The 25508-nt window shown below is 39.9% G+C and overlaps 2 protein-coding genes across 3 annotated transcripts in view; one reads left to right on the plus strand and one right to left on the minus strand.

Annotated features, from left to right (window-relative positions):
• The first annotated feature begins 744 nt into the window (after positions 1-744).
• LOC136440227 (growth factor receptor-bound protein 2-like) lies at positions 745-22091 on the plus strand. Of its 2 annotated transcripts, none has more exons than XM_066436122.1 (5): positions 745-1130; positions 9010-9107; positions 16548-16670; positions 17279-17444; positions 18301-22091. In XM_066436122.1, the coding sequence occupies exons 1-5, from the start codon at positions 1053-1055 to the stop codon at positions 18472-18474; spliced, it is 639 nt and encodes a 212-aa protein (XP_066292219.1). In that variant the 5' UTR covers positions 745-1052; the 3' UTR covers positions 18475-22091. The 2 variants fall into 2 exon arrangements, with proteins under 2 accessions (XP_066292219.1, XP_066292218.1); XM_066436121.1 differs by having other exon boundaries at positions 746-1130; positions 18298-22091.
• Positions 22092-24413: 2322 nt separating this feature from the next.
• The window catches only part of LOC136440464 (TATA-binding protein-associated factor 172-like), a 30179-nt gene continuing 29084 nt past the window's right edge, over positions 24414-25508 (minus strand). The window contains exon 43 of the mRNA XM_066436513.1: positions 24414-25494. Coding sequence (XP_066292610.1) covers positions 25230-25494 — 265 coding nt within the window. The 3' untranslated portion in view covers positions 24414-25229. The remainder of the gene's footprint in view (positions 25495-25508) is intronic.

Genomic DNA, 25508 nt, shown 5'->3' on the forward strand with positions numbered 1-25508 from the left:
CAAAATAAAAAGTTGTTTCCTTGCTTATGACTAAAATTATGAGAGTAAGAAATATGCCCCATCATTAACTTTACCTTAATGCCAGTTTCGAAAATCAAACATTGCCTTTGCTATTAACATCCTTGTATTGTTAAACAAGGAAACTCTGGTACTTTGAGAGTTTCGAAAGCGTTTTGAAAAAAAGGTGCAACTGCACCTTGTACAAGATTTGTATTTTTCCCTGGAAATATGTCAAAGAATCTAGGATCATGTCATATTTTTGTTCCGCCCACATTTGAAAGACACGGCCACTGCAACAGACACACATGTAAATGAGAATGAAATATCATGGACAAAAATTGCCACTTTCATGATCAATCGATTTATATCGATCAATCAACCAGTTTTCTTTATTTCAACTGTTGGCCTTGGCTGCTCTTCCCAGAGGTCAAGTTTGATGGGGAGGTCACGGGAACACATATATCAAATAGATTATTACAAAAATACATTAACAAATATTTAAGGTAATAATAACAAATTGTCCAATATCACGAGTCTGCAAATCTTCATCATTATCGTCTTATTAGCTGCCAATCACTTTTTAGTCAGAAAACTGATATCAACACATACAGAAAAATCACTACTTTGAGTTAGATTATGAAAAGAAATAACTTTTTTTCGGAAATCATCCCAAAAGTAATAAAAAGTTTGATTGTTTGGCTGTGCGGCGGAAGGATACACGCAGGTCCAGGACGGAGCACTGCGGCTGGGTAAACTAATTTGCATATCTGGAGGAAGGGAGTTGGAGTCGCTTCATTTCCGGGCCTTTAGCACTGGATTTTTCCCAACTTTCGCAAACTTCTGGGACTTTACTACACTTCTTGAGGAGTTACCGGGGTTCCTCGGAAGGATACCGAGACGTCTGTGACCGGCTGTGCGGGTCGGGAGCGTTGTTTGCGCCGGAAGTTTGGCCGTGTGCCGTCGGTTCCACAGAGAAGGACCACCGTCCATTTTCTCGTCGTACTGCGGGCCCAGATTAAAAAGACTTGGCAGGAGAAAGTGGTCGTCCCACCATGGAAGCTATCGCGAAATATGACTTTAAAGCCACGGCAGAAGACGAACTGAGCTTCGCCAAGGGCTCCATATTGAAGGTAAGACCAAACTCTAACCTGTACAGCTCCAACATACCAACATTTCCCTGGTATTTCACAGAACTCCGGGCCGAGTCTTGTTGTGTTGACGAGTTAGCTCCTCTTTTACTTCCGCAATTTTCCAGCCTTCCATGTCGTTAACATTGACATCCACCCCTCTGTTGACACTACTGTCGTGTACAACACGGTTCTACGATAGTTATAATACACCCCTTACTGTTTCATCACGCCGTAAATTTAACGCTTGGTCTCAAATCAAAAGTTGCGGGAACATTTTTGCCCTCCCCACTTCCTGGATGGGGAGGGCGAAGCAGCAGACTACCGTGACTGTGAGAATGATGAGTAGAGTAGGGTAGAGTAGAGTTGATTGCGCCAGGTAGGATCTCCGGTTCCAGTTTAGGCCGCTCTTCAATTCAGCTCAGTGTCATCTCTGGTTTCTGGGGATGGTCCAGGGCTCTGTAGTCGTACATTACTTGGTGCTGTTTCATATGACCAAGGAGGTTATATAGACGTCTATATAACCTCCTTGATATGACAGTCCAATCTCTCCTTAAAATGTTCACACTGGGTGCCATTACTACTAGTACAGACTCTGGCAAGTCGTTCCACCATGTGACCACTCTATTTGGCGAAGAACTGCGCTCTTCTGTTGCCTCTTGACGTTTAATTCGCTACATGTAGACAGTGACCCCTAGTTCTTGTGCCCGTTTTCAGCTCAAAATGAGTCATCTTATTCCAGGAAACCTTTTGTCACATCGTCTAAACAATAAACAAACAAACAGACAATACAACTTGATTGATCGCGAGGTGTTAAGCGATGAAAACAGTTTATTTTTACTAAGCTAATTAAATCCAAATAATGGCCATTGTAGCCTTGTTATGTTAAAACCAGCACGGCACTGTAAATTACAGTGTGATAAACATCTTGAAACCATCAATGAGATACCAGTCTAGAAAAGAAAACTCTATCAGTCTGTATAATTTGTGGCACAAAATCATGTAATCAGCTGGTCCTGGTGCTAATTTTTTTAGACATTGTTGTCTGCAAGTTATTGTCATTTACTTATTGTTTTCTCAAGGCACTGGATTGATTTTGTGAAGATTAGAGATAGAAAGTTGATATGCATCTATTTATTATTAATATTTTCCCCTGCAGAAAATGCAGTATTTCATATTTTGTACTAGTGCTACTATTGCCTGCTCTACCCCCTCCCCTAACTGAAAGTGTCAATACTGTGTGAGACAACACATCTAAAGGCAACACTTGACAAGTAAATATTTTGCCTACAGAGATCAGATACTCCTAACGCACTGATACGCCTCTCTGTAACTTGTGGTGAGTCCAGAAGGGAAACAGGCATTTGAGGATATAGTTACATGTGTGCATATGGTGAAATATAATTCTATTGTTGTAGGCTATGCCTGTTTTCTTAGATGTTCAAATTCACTACAGTGTGTTTTGATTCATGATACTGATAGCCTCCACTCAACTTTGGCAAGTTGAATTTCAAGTGGGCCCAGTACTATGATTAACAATACACTAATTAAAGTCTTAGCATTTATAAGGAAAACATGCTTTGGTTAAAATATAAAAGAACATATTGACTCACTCAAGTCAAGGTAGCCAGTGTTGAAGTTGTTTACCTTCTGGTGGTGTTTTGAGTCCATAGATGAGGCCATGTATCATTATGATATTAGGTATAAGAAGCCATCGCAGATGGACATACAACTGTACATTATGTAGTGTTATGGAGAGATAGTTGTGTTTATCACAGTTTGTTTTCCCAGGCAGAAATGATTACCTTGTTTATCAACCCTGTGTGGTAAATTCACTTGTGTGCCCCTTTGTTTATTCATGCCAGGCTCCAATCGGCCAGGGGTCACTTGTTATTATGGACACGAGTGTTTGTGAGGATTCTTTGAAATAACTGATTAGGCCACACCAATTTGATTTCTTGGTTAACAGATTTTTTTTTGATTTTAGCAAAAACAAATCAATCACGAAAACAGAAGGCCGGGGTGAAAACTTGGACCTAACCCTGTTCACTCCCTGAAATTGTGTGCAACAAAGTACAAACTTTCCTCTGATATTCTGTTTTCCTGTTGATTTTTCAATCTAGCATTTAAAAAAAAAAAATTCTGTTAACCAAGAAATTAAAATGGCGTGGTCTTAGCTGAAGATTCTGGCAAACCCCAGGAATGAGAAAACTATATACATGTTCTATTTTGTCCTGACAAATTCTGTGTTTGTTTTTGATTGAATTTTTCTGCTCAAAAACCTGTAGGCTGCTTTTGTATAATCTATGTTGCCATGCATCATGATACATGCCAGTAGGTGATGAGAATGTTACAATCAAAAACAAGGTCACACACCAGGGGGCCCAAAATAAATCTTGACCTTCATCTTCTCATCACTTAACCACATAACCAAATATCATCACAAATTCACAATATAGCAAGAGGTTCTTAAGTTATGCTGACTACAAAAATCTGACACATACACACACACACAAACACCCGAAACAATTTTCATTTCAATTCCAAAAGTACAATCATATTGATTAGTATTACATGTATATAGATATAGATATTATATTGCTTTTTCAGCACATTGAACATGAAGCTAAAGGTCCAGGGTTCAATGCTCAGAGAATAATGATTGGGTATTGATTAGGTTTATGCTGCCATTTTGTAGTGGATATCAATATCTCATATTGAATTTGCAGCACAACGTGAAGCTATAGGTCCAGGGTTCGAAGCTCAGAGAATAATGGAGCTGCGGCCTATGGGTGGGCAAAGTACTGTAATTCTTGTTTCTTTCACTGTAACTTTATGTTCACTGTTTTCACGGTCACCTCTGGACCGTGAACTTATCATCACCGTAAAAAACCTATTCATGATTCCTCCACACATCCTTTCTGTAAATCACTTGCTGCCACCGTGAAGTTAAACTTCAGTGAAAATGTCCATTTTCCTTACATCATGAAATTTTGCTACCGTGAACTTAAAGTGAATATCTTATCCTGTCACCTTTAACCTTTAACCTACAGAGGCAGCCTTCTGGTGACAAGTTGGAGTGGTTACAGGGTTAGGCAGCAGGGAGAAGGTTAATGTATACAGTATACTATAGTACCAGACATACGTGCGCATGTACATGTAAGTATCTGGCAAAGGAAAAGCGGTGAGCCTATACATGCTTACTGAAAAGTTGAAAGCTTCTGCTTACGACCCACATACTTCTACACCAACGTCATGCATACTGCTGTTTTCATGTTGATTTAATGTCAGACAAGTGTTTTTGTTTGAATGTGACATGAAAACTTCCAGATCTAATGCTTTTGTTCGGCACCAGTACACATATGTAAGTGTTTTTGCATTGTTTGTCAGAAAGCTGATGATTACAGGCACAAGGCTTATGAGTCATGTGTATGTATAGAGGAGCATTTCGTCATGGTTGTGTGTGTGTGACCTTGTAACAAGTGTGACAAATCTTTTGTATCTAATGTTCATAGTAGACTGAAACTATGTAATTGAATGATCTTGTCTCTGTCAAGCCTAGGTTACACATAGCCGAACATAGCTCCCGAACGCTAGCCGACTCAGGTCGGCGGTAGTTCGGGAGCATTCTGACCAGTTTTTGGGCCACGCCTATCTTTGGCGCCGAACATGCGCCGAAGATGCGCCGATCATCTCCTAACCAGTACACGAATTACTCCCGAATGGGCCCCGAATGCTTTCTAGCTTACTCCCAACCATCCCGACCTCTAGCCGCAGACTGCCGAATCTCTCCTGACTAAACCCCGACCGATTGCAGACCCTCTCACGAATTTAAATGGACATATTCAGCGACTTTCAAACGAGGGGTCATTTTCGGTTTTGATTAAAATAATCCATTCTATTATGTTGTTAACATCACCGAGAGATCGAATTCGGATCATGGCTAGCTTTAATACTGCTTTTAGTGTTCTTCTTTGTTTTTGGTCGTGTGAAGGTCGGGGGTGATTCGCCCACGTTCCGATAGTAGTCACTTGGTTGAGAATTAGTTAGCAGAGTTTTGTCTACGGCCTTGGGGTGAGTTATGGATAGGTTGGAAACTAGTTGGGAGTAAGTCAGTAGTGTTTCTGGCGTGGTTAAGGTTCTAATTTTACTACTGACTCAATCCCGAATACCAGCCGAGCACTAGCCGACCGCGCCGAACACCAGCCGACCCATTTCAGACCCTCCGTCCAGAGCCGAATGTTTTGAAATTTTCAAAACATTCGGCTGGCGCAGCCGAACACCAGCCGACTCAGCCGAACGCCAGCCGACTCGGCCGAACGCCAACCGAGCTAGCTCCCGAATCACTCCCGAATCACTCTAACCATGGTCGGGGGAGAGTCGGGAGGCCATGTTCGGCTATGTGTAACCTAGGCTTCACCTATACTTGAAGCCATAGCCTGTACAAAGTCAGTAACACCAAGATAACAAATTCCCTCTAAATGTCTGACATGCAAAGATTAGCCAAAAGGGTTTTTGTCATAGTTTGCTCTGAAGTTACTAGTCCAACGGGTTTTCTGTTACTTTGTTTATGCTTTGATCAATAAATTTGTACTTAGAAGTTAGAGGGATAGATAGACAAAGTTAATTCATAGAAATTATTTGCAAGTTACCTTAATAGTCTTTAAGTTAGAAATATGAAAGGTTGCAAAGTCAAATATCAGTTTATTTTCTTACGACAGTGAGTAAACTTTAGTTGTCTGGTGTTATTGCTATTATTTACAGCAAACAAAAGTCAAAGGATGACAAACAGATGATAAACAGAACTTTTCTTATTAATAAAAAATCACAGATGTAGCAGAACAACTGGCAAGAGACATGCACATATTCTTTTGTGTTCAGTTTGATACACGGCACGTGTGTGTTAGTTACTGTTACATGCTGCACTGCCGGTGTCCTGCACTCTTCTGCAGAACTCATCTAGTGCCAACAGTACAGACAGGTGCAGGGCCAAAATAGTGGTCAGGTTGCACATGTGTCCATACAACTTATTCTTCTAACAGGCACTCACATCTTCTTAGGTCGTCTAAAGCCTTTTATGTGTGCCCAGGACATCGCTGAAGAAAAAGCTTTTATAAATGTCTCTTTTCTGCAATTGTGGTTCATAGCACTAACCCTATCTGCTTTTATCTTGCCAACTTGTGAGTTACTTATATTTCTTCCTTTGAGCTTAACATTTTTCCTGTAAGAAGTTGAGTGAATGATTTGTATCTCTGTTATATTTTGTCTTCCCTCATGACCTCAGTGAAAAGCAGCCTGCAAGGCATTTTGAGCTTCTCACGAATGAATGTTTTTAGGTTGAAAAAATAAATTATGTTTTCAATGTTGGGAATTCTTCTTTGTGCTGAAGTTTGTCAGTTTCAGAAACAACTGTACAAAGAAGATACATGTACACACCTTGTCCCAAATGACTTTTAACCATCTATAACAATTAGCAATGCTTTAGTCTCTTGAGTGTTTATTGCATTCTTGAGACTTCAACATGGATGGTGACATGAAAAGAATGTCACACAATCTGATATCACGTTAGTAATGGAATACCTTGCGCATAATTGAGATGTGTAAAATTTGTTGCGTACAAGTCATTTGTATGAATAATGTAAGAGGTATGTCAGAGCTCAGAAGTAGGTTGGGGGATGGTTGTGTGAGTCTCAGACCAGCTACCAAGCACATTGGGAGAAACAAAGCTGGACAGGAGGCCATGTCAAGTTATTTATTTGGTTCTCAGAGTCAAACATTTTAAAGTTAAGGACTTGATAATGATGAGAATCATGTATGAAAACAGAGGGTTGGAAGGAAAACTTGTTAAACTCAGTTCCTGCACCAGGTGGTGCATGGGATGGTGCCCATCTCTGTTTCAATAGCCCTTAGGCCACACAACTCTGTGCAAGCACTATAACAGCGGGCTAGTCCACTGGTAGTGGTGTTTGTGTTTACAACTGCTTCATGAGCTTCCAAAATGCTGAGTGATAAGCAGAGAAATTGCAAGTTGGTAAACATAACTCTGACTTTATTCCCTTCCCGAAACTGTACGTACGGCTGTGTGAACCAAGGTACAAACTTTCCCTCTGACTCTGTTTTCATGAGCGTAGCGTGTGTAGTCCAGTGGTTAGCAATCTTGCCTCTGGAACTAGAAGCCCCGGGTTCGATCCCGGCTGTGTCGCTCACCCGACATGCACGATACCGGAAAGGATCGCAGTCCTTAGGACGGGACGTTGAGCCGTGGTCCACTGTTCATTGTGCTTGTCGAAAAGAGCTAGGGGAAATTCCCTGGTACAATGAACCTGTAAATACTGTATATAGCGTCTGTCTTCTCTGTCACGACCAGTGGAGGATTAGCTCATCTGTTCATTGAGTTCATTTGAGCTAAACTGGTTCGAGATCACTTTCCTTTTCCTTTCATGTTGATCTACAGCACTAATCTTTTAATCCAAGAACCATCAGATAGAATTGGTGACAGTGGCCAGGAGCAGATTGTGTAGATAAATGTACATGTGTGGCTGTCAGCTGTGAGAATATGACCATACCAAGCAGTGGTACCCAAATGTACCAAGCGTTGTACCCAAATGTTGCAAGCATTCCAACCAGAACCGGCACGTCTCCCTCAAATTGGTGCTGCTGTGAAGACGGATGCCTAAACTCAAAAGTGTGTGGGTCTCAGATTCGCAACCTGTTATCCACAGGGCCTAAACAAATCCACGCGAAGGCTACCGTGTCAACCCTCCTCACTCAGGTGTAGGAGCTGACACGGTCATCATACTCGAATATCTGTGTCTGTGTCTGTACTTCTATATGATCTAAATACGAATAAAGATTGCAAGTGATTTGCCATGTGTACATGGGTCAGTGAAGTCATGCTTGTCTCGAGCATTGATGTTTCTGACCTAGGGCGAAGAGATGCTGCTACAGTAAGAATTAGTTCAGTGCTTTGATGAGTGGCCCCCTACGGCCTTGCACTGAGCGAGTTCGTTAAAAAAAGAAAAAAGAAATACCCAAATGTGCACACAATGATGTCAGTGTGTAGAACTATGTTGTAGTCTTACCATAACCAGCACTGCTCTCCTGGGAGAGTCAGTGTCAGACACTGTGTCACATTCTTCAAAAGATAAGTACATTTAAGGACCTGCCCGACTGTCACTGTACTAGTAAGGATATGGCTTTTGCAGTGGGAGCAACTTATCTATTTATGGCAATCTGGTAAAGCCAAAAATGTCACACTTTAACACTACTGCTGTTCCAACACATTTTAGCATTGTTTGAAGGCTAGTAGATATAAATGATGGAATCTATTCTGAATGACGTATGAAGGTACAGCAAATTAAAAAAATTTAACCACCCAAAACATATTACATTATTGTGAGTGTACATTCATGTCAAAGGTGTGATACTGTAAATGCAGAAATGTTTGTGGTGGTTTTAAGTTCACAGTTTTCGTGGTGAACTCTTCACAGCAAACTTAAAATCACCACAAGAAGCTGTTTCATTGTGTGACTGCAGAGCTTCTATTGTTGCAAACACTAACTCAAAATCACCACGAACACTCCATTTCTCCCTACCGGGAAATTGAATCCCAGCAAACATTTCTGCATTTCCAATAGTCTGTTTCCTGTAAAAAAGGCATGGTTTCAATGTCAGAACATGTCGGGATACTTAACAGGAGTATGATACATTGTATGTAACTGATTTTTTGTTTTCTTCATAAATCATTGAAGACATTTATATCAATGGTGTGATCCATGATAGTCTGTTTTCTGTAAAACAGAGGCATTGTTACACCTAAGATGTCAGAACATGTTGGGATACTTAATATGGTACGTAACCGTTTTGTTTTCTGTGTTCCCAGATCCTGAACCTAGAGTATGACCAGAACTGGTACAAAGCAGAACAGAACGGAAAGGAAGGATTCGTACCCAAGAACTACATACAGATGAAGCCGCATGAGTGAGTACTCAGCGTTTTACACTTTTCTTCTGTTATGTGCCAAACTACATGTTGAATAGTGACTGTTCTCACAACCACCATCATGCTGGTTGATCCTGGAAGAGTCAGACCTCTTATATTAGATACAATTATTTTACAAATTCAAATTTACCTAATAAATTATGTGTACAGGTTAAAGTAAACCAGCCATTACAACATGGCAGACAATGCTTATGTTATATTCAAAGTCATGTGAGTGAAAATACAATATTTACATCTATTATATAGCTTTTGTTTTGATGCAATTGGAAATCGGACTGACAGCCAAAAAGTCCCATTCCTTGAACAGTGTTGCTTGAAGTTGAAGCAGAAGTTGAGTTTCCTCTAGATCTGACGCATATTTGTGTCAGCCTCTTGACCGGAGGAGGGAAACACTATTTCTGTCATGTTTCCTCTTCAGTTTTCTCCAGTATAGGACTAATGTTGAGAACTGGTGTACCTAGATCATAGATGTGAGATATAAGTTGTTGTGGGTGACCTTGGTACTGCAGCAGAATTTCCGCTTTTCATTTTTTTGATCTGGAGGTGCTATTGTCTTGATTTTTGGGTGGCAGTTTGTGATGTAAGGAAGAAGTGTGGTAGGTTTAGGCCCCCTATGTGTAGCAGCTTGTTATAACAATCAAAATCTCACACAGGCAGTTCCAAAACATTATGTATATCTGATATCACCTGAAGCCCGGGAGTGATCATTTCCCGAGAAAGCAGGAGACAGTACCCTGTAAACGGGATCAGGTCATGTTCTTGTTCCAGGAACTGCCACATCCTGACATTCAGCACAGATATATTTAGCGTATTATGATTCAAGAAAAGGATCTGAGGCATTTGTTGTACATCAAACAAAGTACTGTACAACAATTTTTCTGATACTTAAATTTCAAAGATATTCTGTATATTTGCGTACAATTTTAACCTCAACCCTATGGCTGCAAAAATATCTACCTGCACTGGTGTATCCACAGTCAAAAACCAGGTGCACAGCTCCAGTTTTGGTATTTCCAGCCCTGGTAAGTGTTTTCTAGTCTGGCCAGTAAGTTGTGGAGAATGTGAAGCCCAGAGGCAGCAAACAGGTACTGTCTTCTTCACTTCCTGCTAAGTCTTCTACCAGTCTGGCTGAGGGTCTGTTGGTCTGCTCCCAAACAACCTGAATTGTCCGTGAACTGGTTTTTGGACTGGAATATGACATGCATATACCGATGACATGTCTTATAGGTTCCCCTATTCACATTTACATAAGACAACACCAATTTCACTTCATCATCATGGCTGTTTCGTTTTGGTCCATAAGGCCACACCAATTTAATTTCTTGGTTAACAGATTTTTATTCTTAATTTTAGAAGAAAAAAAATCATGAAAACAGAAGGCTGGGGTGAAAACTTGCACCTGACCTTGTTCACTCCCTGAAATTGTGTGCACCAAAGTAAAAACATTCCTCTGAGATTCTGTTTTCATGTTGTTTTTCCAATCTAGCATTCTTTTATAATTTTTTTATTCTGTTAACCAAGAAAATGAATTGGTGTGGCCTAAAGAATAGTTAGTAGTCAAGCCAGTTTTTTGTCTGCATTTTTACCAATTTTAATTACTAAGAGATGATTACAACATTTTCATCTATTAGTATAATCCTTGTTTCTTGGCTGTGTTATTTTATTTGCAGTTTTAATCAAACGTGAACATTTGTATTACATGTCCTGCAGTCTATTCAAACTCTCTGTACGATATAACTCATAACCTGGTGACAAATATAAATACACGCAACCTTGTTAGGGACACCGTCATCAGTCTGACCTGGCCTGGCATGCAAACCCTGGCCAATGTGTCACTGTGGTCAATAGGCTATTAGTATTAGCTAGCAGGGGGTCCAGGTGTCTTTTGGATGCCCTACACTATGAAAACAAGGAAATTAGACGCACTAATTTTGCAGGGGACTCCCAGAAGACCCTCTAGCCTGTTTCCCTGGTAATCACAACAACAATCTTTATTGAGACAACAAAAGTACAGGACTTTCGTTACACACACAATGTACATGTGCCCCCCCCCCCCCCCCCCCCCCCCACTGCCCACTGTATTTTTTTCCTCATACAAGGCAGTGGGGACATCATGTAAAGTGATTGACATGCAAGTCTACCAGGTAATTGTGATTAATCAGTACCTGGTCCAGTAAATCCATAGAGCCCCCCCGTCTTAAGATGCCCTGTCTATAGAAAAATCCTACCTAAAAGCCTTGTGGTCAATGCAGACAGAAATATTTCAGTGCCAGTCTTCAGTCTTTATCTTTAACAACTATATCTGAGACTCAAACATTCTATGGCAGCAAATGATCTTTTTTGTCTGGAAGGCCAGTCTTGGTATGAAATTAATCTAATGATGCCGAGCTCAACACAACCTGAGAACACAACCGACAAACATCAATATTGGAACAATATTGAATCTTTCGACTGCTTTAAATCATTTTGAATATGGCTATTTTGGGAGGCTATTATGTATAATATAAACATGTGATTATGAAAAAGGGCAAACACTGCTTCACGATATGAATGGCAGTATTGAAAAAAATTCTGAATCATTATCTCAAATGTTGTTATTTTTTGAAAGCAACAGATGACACGAGTCTGGGTCAAGTTAAGGTAAACCTTTTGTAACACTGTATATAATTGTAACACCACTGTCCTGGACAATATTTGAAGAAAACAAAAATGGAGTACTAGCACTGGATCTTTTTGTCCAATTCTTTGGGTCTACGGTAACTCAGGGCTGTGGTAAAATTTCCTTGAGGCCCTAGCTAACAGTCTGGCATCCAGGCTATACTTCCCTAGCTGTATATTGCTGCATTTGGACGCGAAGTTGGGGTCAAGTTAAGGTGAGGCACGCAGTGGTGATGACGACACGCCAGGGCCCTGCACCAACCTTGCTCTTTGTGTAGAGACAGGATCCTTCAGCAGCATATCACATTATCCTGATGTAATCTTCCCTTCACATAAAAACATAATCACATTCCAGCCAGCCCTGACGGCAGATTGGAGGGAAGAAATTTCTGACTGTCACACTGGGGGTTAATTTCCATTGTCCCAACCAGTGCGACATGTGGGTATCAGATTACATTACGATGAGTCGCACAAAAAATTCCAATTACGGATTCAATTATGTATCATTCTTCATTATGTTTCTCAGTACTGTTTGCTATATTCAGCCCCAAATGTTTTCTTTTTGCCTATTAAAACTAGTCACCAATTTATCTCCTAGATTCTCTGACATTTTGAAGTACCGTAAAACAACATTAGGGTCAATATGAAAATAGAAGGTTCTGGGATGAAAACTTGAATCTGATTGTATTCACTTCCTGAAACATTTTACCAAGGTACAGACCCCCCCCCCCCCGACTCTGTTTTCATTGTTGATCTTTTAGTTCAGCAGAATTTTGTTTTAAATCTGAGAACTGATTTGATACCATGTAAATTTCTACTATTTTCCTGTAAACTTGGATCTCAGGTACCAGAATTTGCTGCAGTTTTGTGTAATTGTCTGTTAAAGCCTACGCAAAGATTACCCAGTAGCAATGCCATTAAATTAGATGTGAGGAAACGAAAACAACTCTGGAGTGGAAAACAAATTAGAAACGGATCTCTTTCAGCAAAGTGTGTTTTCAGACTGGCTGTGACGTGTATGAGTGGAGTTTTTAGCTAATATGTATGTAGGGAAGTGAAATTGTTAGCAAACATCAGTACACTTGACGCTGTATAGAGAGCACTACCTGTTTCGGATCTACATGTAAATCAGCCAACTGGCTTTGGCGTAACCCGCCAGTTTTGCAGGTTATCATATGACATTTAGATAAATGATATAGATACTTTGGAAGACATGGCACAGTCACCTAAACCATTTATTTCCAACTCCAGTTGCTTAGTAACCACAACGTAGCAGCAAAATAGATAGCAAAGTGGGGAAAAGGACATTAGAAAGTAATAGGTAGTACAGTAAGTGTAAGCAAAAATCACACTCCCAGCGACTGTTAACAATTTCACATGGTGATTTCTTACACCTGTTCTGAACCTTGTGTATACCTGGTCAGCAGAATTACAGGTGTTGAAATCTTAAGCCCACAATTTTCGCGTGTCCCTGCAAGTAACAGGTTGCAGGTGTGTACTTTGTGCCCTGCAAAGTATTCCATAAAAAAATGTAGTAGGTGTTAAAATCTTATCATCGGCATTTTCATGTTTTTGTTGTTTGTTAACCTTTTCATCATTTTTCTTTCTTTTTGTCTTAAAAATTCAAGCTATTTTCTGTTGCAAGAAGGGAACATTTAGGACTTGCTGTGGCATGAATTATTCAAATCAGGAATTTTTGGTATGCATCTCATGATTATGTCATGGTTGGCATAGCAACAGGGGCCAGGACATGCCTAACAACTAGGCAGGAGGTTCTGGGTATTTTAAAGTGAAAATGAAATCAGTGTTGGGTTGTTGAATGATAGCAGTGGTAGAAAACACTTTTTTTTCAGTGTTCCACAAAATTGCAGAATGTCAATTTTTTTTTCTGCAATTTGAAAATATTTTCTGCAATTACACAAGCCTAGACCATACTACCATTGAATCCTGAACCTGATTTTTTTCTTCTGCAAAATTGCAGGTTGTTTAATTTTTCTTCTGCAATCTTGAAAATATTTCTGCAATTCAAATTGCAGACGGGTATTTTGAACGCTGAACAGGGTAGCTGGAAAAGTTATGAATTAATCAATTTGATTTCTTTTGTCCTCAAAAATACAGATGATTGTTGCAATTGGGGGGGGGGGGTATGTGTAAAAGTCTATACTTTGAATATCACAATGCAATCCTATGAAAAATGTTTCAACAGAAAAGTATAAGAAAGATGGACAAGAAAAGCAGCCGTTCCTACTTCAAAGTTGAAGGTGCCTAGAACCAATCATAATGTCCTGTACTGACGAAGCCCCACTCATTCTTATCAGTACAAGCAATATTTTCCTCACAGGGATTGAAAAGATAACTCTGATCCTAGAAACCTATTTTCTCTACCCAGTGACTTTGACCAAGATTTCTAGTAACATCTAAACACTAGTATTAGTAACCAGCTGCAGTGCATCTTGAATAAGGTATTTTTAATTATTTTAGTATGTACCAAAATATGGCAGAAACAACAGACTTTACCTGTGCTGCCCTAAAACTCTTCTCCCTCTCCTGTGGTGTAGTTGAGTTGTAGGGTCAGATCTAGAAATAGTCTCTGATCCAAATAGAGCCTGTGTGTTTAGTCTGAGATTTAGGTGAGAGGTTGGATGTATATATACATACATGGTGAGGCCATGCCCATTTCATTTGCTTAACCCTAGATCTGGGATTGTAACTTATATACGTACTGTAGACCTTGAAATATTTGAGGTGGTTTTATTTTCGCAATGTCATAATGCCAGGAATATTTATTTTGCAATTCTTCTGTCTGTACTACAGAATGGTTTGAACCACGCTGTAAGAATCTTATTTTCCCTCCTACTGTGGAATAAAACCACTGCAAACTTAGATGTGTTTACAGTATCTCCCCCAGACCTTGTTTTTATGTGATCAGAAAAACAACATCATCATCATTTTTGAAAATGACAACATGAAAACAGTGTCTGAAGGGAAAGCCTGTACTTTGGTGCACACAGATTCAGAGTGAGTTTAGCCAGATTCATTCTCCCAACGCTCTACTTTCATCCTGTCCTCTTGTTAGATTTTATTTGAAAATATATGAAAAACAAGGAAATAAACTGCATGTAGTGTGGGCTAGTGTGAAAAATATAAAATCCTAATAGACAGTCTATTCACACAAAGGTCGGGCCTGACTACCCCATGTTTTATAAATAGTTCCCTTCCATAATGACTTAGTGCCCTTTATCTGCACTCTCTACCACTTAGGCTAGCAGAGTTGACTGTACAACTCAGTGATGCTTTTGTCCAATTCCATTACAGCGTACAGAAACCAGTATTGATTCTTCGTTAAGAGCCTAATTAGCTTAGAGAGGATGGCTTTTCCCTGATATTTACTAACGACTTTCTGTAGGCAATACATAATGGCCTTATCAGAAGCACTTAATTAGATTTTCCATTACGGTAGTGCAAATAGAAAACAATCAAATGATTGTTGTATTTTAAATGTAAGGTATAATGTTATATGTGATATAATCATGTCAAATAAACCATTTTAGACATGATACATCAATGAAGATTAGACATCCAGGTAGAAGTTACATTATACAAAATGAATCAGGCAACTGGACAAATTCTCTTAAGAGTCATACGTTTCAAGTAGCCTCCATTATCTTTCTCCAGTGATTGCCCTAACAGGAGCTACTAGAATTTCTTCAGTAACTCATTTACAATGAGCAACTCATTTACAAATTCTTTTAAAATGTATAGTGTTTCTATGGCTTTTTTTATATACTCAAAATAAAGAAAAAATTACAAATCAATTCAGATTTTTGTACAGATTACACTGTCTTGTCTTCAGATTCATTCTCAGTATTACTTACTCAGAATCAGATGAAAGACAGTGCATGGGTGCTATCTGAAACATCTAGAGAATTTCAGTGTTCATTTGCAGCAAATGCAGCAAACTTTGCTTGTTTGATTTGTATTACGTAAACTTTTAGACTTGTATTAGATCTATTAATTCCAGTATGCATACCTGAGAACACTCCTTAACCAGCACTGATGCTGCTGTGACCTTGCGGGGCCATCCCATGCCAGAATAGAACGGCAGTCCAATAAGTTTGCACTTAGGCCGTACCACTTCCAGTCTGGGGATGCCATCCCTCAGAAATAACAAATGACAGGTTTGCGTAGCAAGATCTTTGTTGGATACGTTGGCATCTTGATTTTGTGACGTCGCAGGGTAGCCATACCATTTCATTGGGAGGGGTGTTTTTTTGGGTCGCTAGCATTCTCTCTATCTTTAACAAATCTGCACACAACTATCACACATTCAACTGAAATTAAAAGAAAAATTCAATGCCAATTCATATCTATAAAAAGACCCTGTAATCGCTACACTAACATATAGCAAACCTGAAGTATATGTAACACAAATACTTAACTCCAGTTTCCTTTGAGTTTGAAGAGAAGTGTTAAGAGTACAATTTCAGGTGGCACTTGAAAAATGTAAATGAAGGTGGAACAGCCATATCATCAGTGTTTTTTTTAATTGTTTATTGCTATTAACATGTTGATTTCTGTTACCACAGTGGAGGGTATTATTTTTGTCTACATGTTTCCTTGTTTGCACCTATAACTTAAGATCCTTTTGACGGATTTGTAAATTTTGGCATGTTTGTAGTTATTGAGGTTCTGATGATTAAGAGAGTGTTATGTTGGCAATGTGTATTTACATGTTGTTTATGTTTTTGTTTGTTTGTTTAGATGGTTCCACGGCAAAATTAGCAGACAGATGGCAGAAGAGAGACTAATGAAACAGGAGATGGACGGTGCCTTCTTGATACGGGAAAGCGAGAGCTCGCCGGGCGACTTCTCACTTTCAGTCAAGTAAGTTTTTCTACCTAATTGTTTTATTTCATTTCTTGTTTTTATTGTTTTAATTGGTGTACATGTAAGTCCAGGATGGCCACTGTCCGTCATTTTTGATTGAAACTAAGGAAAGCTTTAAATCTTCTTAAAGATTATGACTATTCTTGCTTGACATTTAATTTTATTATGGAGAAATAGGATTATGATGATGATGATGAAATGGCTACTGGCTTTCCTGTGCTCCAACATGGCCTCCAGAGATCGGATAACCAGAGGTCATGGTTCATGCTTTTTTAGGGCTCACTTCTTTCACAGATATCACAGTAAAGTGAAACACTTGAAAATGGCTGCTAGCCTTCCTTTCATAGAACATGGCTGCCAGAGATCAAGTTACCCTAGTTCAGAGTCTACGCCATTTTTTTGTACCCCCCGTCCTTCAGGTTTCTCAAAGAAGTGCACCAGGTTTAAAGATGGCTGACAGAGATCGGGTTACCGGTGGTTCTGCATGTTTATTGGTTTATGCATTTTCTTTGACCTTCCTTTTCCCTACAGGTGTCAAAAGGAAGTGCAACCCCAAGGTTCTATATTTTGTTCCTCGGCTAACGTTTACTTCTGTCTCCCTTCAGGTTTCACAAGGAAGTGCAACACTTCAAAGTTCTAAGGGACGGCGCGGGGAAGTACTTTCTCTGGGTTGTCAAATTCAACTCTCTGAACGAGCTAGTAGAGTATCATCGGTCGTCATCCGTCAGCAGAACACAGACCATCTTTCTGAAAGACATGGAGACGAAAAAGGTATGACCACAGAAGATTCAGCCTGTTGGTCCATACTATACTGCACTTTCAAGTCAAGTCAAGTCAAAGCCTTTATTTTACTTCGAAGTGCTTGTTCGGCCACATGGCCGCTTTTCAACAAGGTCTCATTCATGAGTTTTTTCGCCCCATAGGCTTACATGTTATGCTTTGTGTTTTATATGGGCGTGTTCGTAATGAAGCTGATAGGAAATGTACCAATGTCATTGATTCTATGTTGAGAATATTTACCCTAGATCGTGCCAACAACTTCACTACATGCAATATCTGTTTATATAGCAATTATAAACTGCGCTTAGCTACACCCCCCCCCAAAAAAAAGGCACTTTCCAGCTGTAAGCTGACAAACACCGAAACGTCAGCAGGTGAGAAGTCACTGGTTGAATGTGTAAAAAGAAAACTCCAGTATCCTAAGTATGTTCTACCAACCTGATGAAATCAATTTTGGCCTTATGATAATGGTTTTTATTGGTCAGAAATTACCCGCAATGGCAGCCTTTCTAGCGCTGAATTGATGCAGGGTATTACAGGTTTCACACAATACATTGTCAACATATATAATATCTTATCCACACTTGCACTTTGTGGAACTGTCGCAAGGGTCTGGACGGCTGCAATTTGGCGCCAGCAAGTGACCTCAATATGACCTTCCCCAACCGAAGTCAGGTACCCATTTACACCTGGGTGGAGTGAGGAATGTCGTATTAAGTGCCTTTCCCAAGGGCACAAGATCAGTGACATGACAGGATTCGAACTCGGGACCTCTTGGTTCTGAGTCGACCGCTCTGCCGTTGCGCCACACGACCCCACATATACCTGTTGTTTGTTCTCCCAGCAGGAACTGAAAGTCCAGGCCAAGTTTGACTTCAACCCACAGGAAGCGGGCGAGCTGCGGTTCCGGAAAGGCGACATCATCTCAGTACTGGACAAGAGCGACGCAAACTGGTGGAAGGGACAGTGCCATGGAGAGACGGGGATGTTCCCCGCCCCTTATGTACAGGAGCTCAGTTAGATCCCTCCATCTCCTACCCTCTACCCCCCCTTTCTCCCACACACCACGTGGCTCGATCCATGCTTTCTGTTTTGCAAAAACGCCAACAAAATTACTCGTTTCTTGACACTCTGTTAGAATGAATTATGAGAGCATCAACTAAGGGTCGCTACATGCCTAATTGCTTATCCCTGAAATGTGTCGCAGGCTATGATATCTGCACTATAAAAATACATTTACTGTAATTTTCTCACATTTTTTGTTGCTCTTTTTTGCTCATTTGATTGAAAATGTCTGTGAAACGAGTAATTTTGTTGAAGAGGCCTTGCGGTGGCTTTACCATATCGTTTGTTGTATGCTCTTCATTGTACAATTCTTAGCAGTTTCTCATAATAATACCAGCTTCTTAAAGTCTAATACTGAGATTTTTTAAGAAATCTATCTTGAGCACAAGTTATATTGTGGACGATTCCAACCTCCCCATGGGTGGGGGAGGTCAGGTTGCACCATTGTTGGCTTAGGGGAGGTCAGGCTTAACCATTGCTGGGTTAGGGGTGGTTTGCTGGACTGATTTAACAGTTTGTACAGTTAAGTTGTACAGTGATTTTTGCATTAACTATAATCTTCAATTGATGTGAACTTTTTTTGATGATTGTATTTCTATTAGCTTACATGGTTTTAAAAGCCATGATTTATATGTAGAATTTTCTCTTCAAAACTGTGAAAAGACTAGAAATATCATTATGCTAGATACACCTACCTTTGATTTCATTAAAAGAGGGCTCATTCGTTTTTCTATAAGGTAAAACAGCAGGATTTTTCCATTGCTTTCACCTCAATGTATCTGAAAAGGGCATTTGTACAAATCAGAAAGGGCACGGAATCAATTTCAGAACAGGAAATGCCCCCCCCCCTCTTTTGAAATGGAGTAGTCCTGGGGACAAGTTATGTAATATGTAGTATACATTTCAGGCTGTCTTTGTAAGGTTGGCTCTGATTCAAACACTCACTTCCTTTCTTTTGAAAAGAAGTGTGGTTGAAAAACATGTGGAAAGTTTATTCAAGTTTTTGTTAAAGAATATTTTGCCATTAAACCAAGTTTTGTGGCAGTTCAGTTATTTGCCAATTGTCTTACAAAGACAGCCTTCGATGTACTCTACCCACTGCAATGTGTAATAAGTATGGTTACTGTAACAGTTATAAATTTAAAAATAGAAATCACATATGGCAGTTTTAAAAACATTTAGTTTGTGCTGTTTTCAAGCCTATCAAAAAAAATAGACTTTTTTTTTCAATACTGACATCTAAATTTCACATCTTTTCATGAATTTTCTTGGATCAAATTTTCCTGACATTCAGGTACACTAAGGAAAATCATGTGGAATTTTTGTAAATTCAAGCCTAAAGAAACATGTCTTTGTTTCAGCAAGGTCCGCCTGATACAAACAGCGCTGAGTTTACAATTATAAGGGAAGATGCGTTTTGGGCAGTATCAATGTTAGTATGATAAACCTTCGTTTCAGACTGCTCAATTGTTTCTTTATAATTTTATACAGTATCAAGAAACCACATCAAATATTCCCTTTGGTTCTCAAACTGTGCTAAAGGAAAGGAACAAATTGCATGATTCTTGTGTTGAAATTTGATACCTACGCACACAAAATGTCATACAGACTTTAAATACACACACAAACAAACACACACACACACACATCACAAGCAATCACATGTATGCATGCAAACACAAATGTGCACACATGCACAAACCCACACTGTGGGTCACACAGGGTTGCCCATGCACTCATGCACACAGAAAGTATGAAAGTCATTCTTGAGTTCCATCATACAGCAGACACATCTGTCTTTCCTCTTTTTTTCTTTCAGAATATTTTGCTTTCCTCCAGTTTAAGAACCGAGGAATACATATTGAAGTGGTTTTTCGGGACTCCAAAACTATTTTGTCTGCAATGTCAATCTTACATCTAAAGAGGGAGCACTGTGTGCCTTGCTGAGTAGGAAGTAGAGGGATCAGAAAAAAATGTCTTTCAAAACAGAGATCTGGAGTGAACAGAGACTGGCCACTTACAAGCTGCTGTTTCTTCCCAAGCCTAGAGGAAAATCATGACTGACGTGATGAAAATATTCAATTCTGTATATGGCCTCTGACAAAAAAGAGTTTTTACCTGTTGGTAGATCTAACTACAGACTTGGATTAAATATCTTTATCAAAGTTAAATTTGTCAAGTGTACCTTTTAAACAGGGAAAGCAGTGCTGGATGGATTTTATCAATCAGCAGCGTTTATTATTTCAAATTGCACCCATTGGTTTAAACCACATGTCGCCAGGGTGTTTTTTTTAATCGTTCTTGTTTGAGTTGAGTTAGGAATGGGCAGGGCTCCACATTGACTTCACCCTCAATGTTATGTAGCCATTTCCCGGTTTCATAGAAACAGACTTTGAGTTAAAAAGAGGGTAACATCAGTCATAAACAGCTTAGCAGCAACAGTTGACTGTTATGTTACACTTCATAAACTGATCATGACAATTTTACTACATTGCTGTGGAATACTTGAATGTACTTTAGACAAAAATTGAAATTAGACAATGTTGCTCTTTTTTGTACTATTGTATTTTTTTTCCAATGTACACATTTACTTTTCCCAGAGGCCTATGCAAAGGAACTCCTGTAATTATTCCTGCCTTTTGCATAACGTTAGGTTAAGGGTTCAAAGGTTAGCCTGGTCAGAGTTCAAAGTTTATACTGGTCAGGGTTCATGTTAGAGTTTCTAATTGTTGTATGATGCTTACTTTGATGGTCAATGCTTAAATCATGTGTTTTAATTACTTTATACTGAGCTGTTAATATTGGAATTCAAACCACGGAATTGAATTAGTGTGGTCTATAAGTACTCTGTATTATATTAGAAGAATCCAAATTTTTCTGTCATTGTAACTTGATCATTCTGTGCGACCCGGTTAGCTTTTGCAGGCTAGACTACCCCTTTCCTAACCCAATCCCCTTTCCCGGTCTACCGCCTCCTAACATTGACATTGAATGCTGCAGTTTTCAACAGGAAGATGCAATTTTATGTCAGCTTTCGTGACTTGCTGTCTGAATCCAACACTGCTCTATATACAGGTACCTACACAGCCGCGATAGGTGGATATGTTCTTACTGACACAGTCACTTATTCGAGCTTAGTCATGATTTCTATAAATGCTTCTAAGCTAGTCCATTCATTTTAGGAGGGTGTTGATTCAGTTTTTTTTTTGTTGCTGTCGCTTTTTAGTGTCTGTTTTTCACTTTGCTGCCAATTGTTAAAAAATTTCTACCCCCCCTTCAACATCTATGAATGGACTAGTCTGGAAATCTCTCTTGTATGCAGAAATTATAGTACAGTATTTCACTTGATTCAACTGCCAGTGATCATAATTTCAGTTATTTGAGATTCGATGGTGTCATCCTTAAGATTTGTTAGTTACATCCTCGTGTAACTATCGCCGATCTGAAATGTATTATTATTATGAGCATTATGTACACTATGTAACCATATCCAGGATTTGACATAGGCTGTTTCAAACTTAGGTGCATGACAGCAACAATCTATAAAGAGCTATTAAAATCCTTGTAGTTTAATATGTTGTTTCTGGTTGTTTCTTATAATGATAAACACTGAGATGACAAAGCTACAGGTTAGTTAGTTAGCATGCGTAGTCCAGCGGTTAGCAATCTCGCCTCTGGAACTAGAAGCCCCGGGTTCGATCCCGGCTGTGTTGCTCACCCGACATGCACGCTACCGTTAAAGATCGCAGTCCTTAGGACGTGATGTTAAGCCGTGGTCCACTGTTCATTGTACTTGACGAAAAGAGCGAAGGGAATTTCCCCGGTACAATGAACCTGTAAATACTGTATATAGGGTCTGTCTTCCTATCATGACCAGTTCATTGAGTTCATTTGAGCTAAACTGGTTCGAGATCACTTTCCTTTCCTTACAGGTAATATGTGTTTGAAATCAGAGATGGAAGATGTCACACCTAGGTTCTAGCCAGCACCGGTCATTCCATCATTTGATGGAAATTTGTTGGTTATGGTGGAAAGTTTTTTTAGACCATTCCGTCAACCTTGACAGATAAAATCCATGAGTGAAGATGTAAAAATGTCCAAATTTGAATAAATTGATAGAAGTTTGTACAAGGTGACAGAAAAAAGGAGACTCTTTGTTTAGGATCTTTCTGTCAATGGAAATTGGGATCATGGAAAAAATTCCAAGCTTGCTAGAACCCTGCATCATACTCTTACTGCTTCACTACCTTTCCTGCCCACAAAGCAGCAAAACTGCAAGAGGATTTATGGCAAGACTGCACTTTGTAGATGGGAAATTGCAGACTGAAATAAAAACAATACAACATGCACATTCATACATGCAGAGACACACATATACATGTACATTTTTGTACTCGTGCAACAAACACACATACACAGTTTGCATTGGATCATGTTTTAACCTACAATGTACAAGAAACAGGAGTTTAATACCTTAGTTGTTCCCAGCATCATTTATTCCAGTCAATCAGTGACAGTGTTACAAAAAAAAAAAAAAAAATTGACAGCTAAATGGGGCATTCCATCAAGTCTTAAATTCACAATGGCAAATTTATCCTCAGGAAGTCTGACTTGAAGTTCCTAAACTGTGTTTGCAGGACCCATGCCGGTTTACCCATGGGTGAGCTCCATACATTACAAGTCATGTCCCTTTAGTACATGTATCATGTAAATTGCAAACGGTTACATGCAGTATAAAGTTGATAGTAACAGTACCTCCATGAGTTCCCTATTGTGATACAGTTCTAATAACTCATGTACATCAAGTAACTTTGCTGTATTGTGGTACATCATTCTGACCCTATAAAATGACTGTATTTACACTTCAGCCACCACATATGTGGGGACATAACATACATGTTCAATGTCATGTACAAAATTCTAATGCACAGTTTCCCCCAAAAATGTCTGAATACAGTCAAACCTGTCGATCAGACTGGCCCCTCATAGGATTGGGAAAATGTTCAATGCAGTCATATACATGTATGGCCACAGTTCTTGAGTCGATGGGGAAAATAATCTAAGCCCCAAAAGTGGGCACAATGGCCAGGCTGTCCTTAGGTATATGCGGTCACAAGGGCAGATTTGACTGTAGCTATAGTCTGAAAAGAAGTATACATGTATGTACAAAATGTCAAGGTCTACATGTAACTAGTACATGTACATGTTCTATAGCCCTTGTGTATCCACCAAAGATCCTGCCCTAAATGAGTCAGAACCACTTCTGGACTACAACTACACAGTATGCTGAACTGTAGGCCACAGCAACATAAATACTTTGTTCGTTGGCCTTTCTAGTTCCAAAACTTTGAACAATCATAGAAAAAGAGTACATTCTGTTTATTAATAAGTGTAATGTTAGCACCTAGTAGTAGCAACAAGTGTACAAGGTTAACTTTAAGAAAATGAAAGTGTTGTTCTCTGAGAATGCTTCTCTTTGCATTGCAAAATGGTTCCATCACAAAGCCATTGCCATTAAGAATACTGCACAGTGTTCAAATGAAGCCTTACAGTATGTGAGGCTGTGAAGTTGCCCAGATCATATAAATCTGTTTTGTACTGCGACAACCTAAGTGGGTAACCGTGCCTCAAATCAGTGATTGAACAAAACATCTCCTTGCCTCTATGCAAGGTAACTGTCATTCAAGCAACAGGGTAGATTTTGGGAACGTTGAGATGTTTCAGGAAGCATTTTCTTTCATCAGGCACAAAAAAGATAGTGGATGCTACATCTGTTTCCTAAATCTATCCAGTTGCTTGAGTGACTGTTACCTTGCGTATCTCGTAACCTGGGTGTCTAACCTTCATCAACGTATCTCCACCTCTAGAGGTGTCCCCCAAAAATACTGCACAGGTAGCACCATGATTCAGAGGTTTAGGTACAAAGCAAAGTCTGGACAAAGTGGTCTTGATCCTACTGCATTTCATACAACCCTTCGTGACCATGCAGAATGGATCCAACCCTGAGGTGTCGCCAAAAACTGTTCAGGTATCACCTCACGTGAGCGACTGCAAAAGTGTTGCACCTTTTTTCTGCTGCCTTGGTTCACAGTTTTCGCAGTGTTCTCTTCACAGAAAACTTAAAACCACTGCGTAAATAGCCTCTACCAGGCTCCACAGGTCGCTGGAAAAATCACAGAAATTGGCCAAATAGACGGATAACATGCCAGAGAAATTAGTCCGCTATAGAAGTTCCAGGTTGCGACCGTGGATGGCAAATGGTCCCTACCACGTAGCCGACTCCCTTAGCATGCTGTTCACTCTATTCGTCCAATTTCTACTATTTTTCCAGCCACCCGCGTGGCCAGGTAGAGGCTATGCCTAAATACTCTTTCTGTCTTCTGCTCACCTACATGTACTCCCTTGTTTCAGCCACGAACTTAAAACCACTGCGGACTCAAAGCCATTTACAGTTTGGCAAGTGGGGTCGTGTGGGGTATCGGCAGGATTTCCGAACTAAGGCGTTCCGGGTTCGAATCCCCTGCTGCCACCGATCTTGTGCCTTTGGGAAAAAAGGTACTTAACACGATTTTCCCCACTCCACCCAAGTGTAAAAATCGGGTACATTATGTGTGTGGGTCACGACATCAGCAATAGCTGCCTGTGTCCCACGTGTATTGCATTGTTGCAATTCCAATAAGTCAAAATCCAATCCAAATCCAGTTTACCACCTCAAGTGAGGGACTGGACAAAGTTTCCCAGATCGTACTCCGTCTCGTACTGGGCTTGGTCCCACAGCTCACCGAGTCCCTCCACCACGCCCTTCACGCCATCAGCACCTCCCTGCGTCCTCCCTGCTGTCCTCCCTCCCTCCTCTCTCTCCTTCCGTTCGTCCAGAGTGAAGAGCCCCAGCAGCTGGTCCGTGCCCATGGACTGCAGGCTGGAGTTCTCCTGAGAGATCACCGTGTTGGCGATGTTCATCTTGAACTTCTGCAGCCTGGAAAACAGGAG

Source organism: Branchiostoma lanceolatum, chromosome 8 (genome assembly GCF_035083965.1).
Source record: "Branchiostoma lanceolatum isolate klBraLanc5 chromosome 8, klBraLanc5.hap2, whole genome shotgun sequence".
Lineage (NCBI taxonomy): Eukaryota > Metazoa > Chordata > Leptocardii > Amphioxiformes > Branchiostomatidae > Branchiostoma > Branchiostoma lanceolatum.

What these genes read in the sequence shown, in the direction of transcription:
- LOC136440227 (XM_066436121.1), top strand. Translation starts at nt 1,053, where the DNA reads ATGGAAGCTATCGCGAAATATGACTTTAAAGCCACGGCAGAAGACGAA. An exon ending in ATACAGATGAAGCCGCATGA is followed by an intron (nt 9,108 to 16,547) that starts GTGAGTACTCAG and finishes TTGTTTGTTTAG; the next exon opens with ATGGTTCCACGGCAAAATTA. An exon ending in GACTTCTCACTTTCAGTCAA is followed by an intron (nt 16,671 to 17,278) that starts GTAAGTTTTTCT and finishes GTCTCCCTTCAG; the next exon opens with GTTTCACAAGGAAGTGCAAC.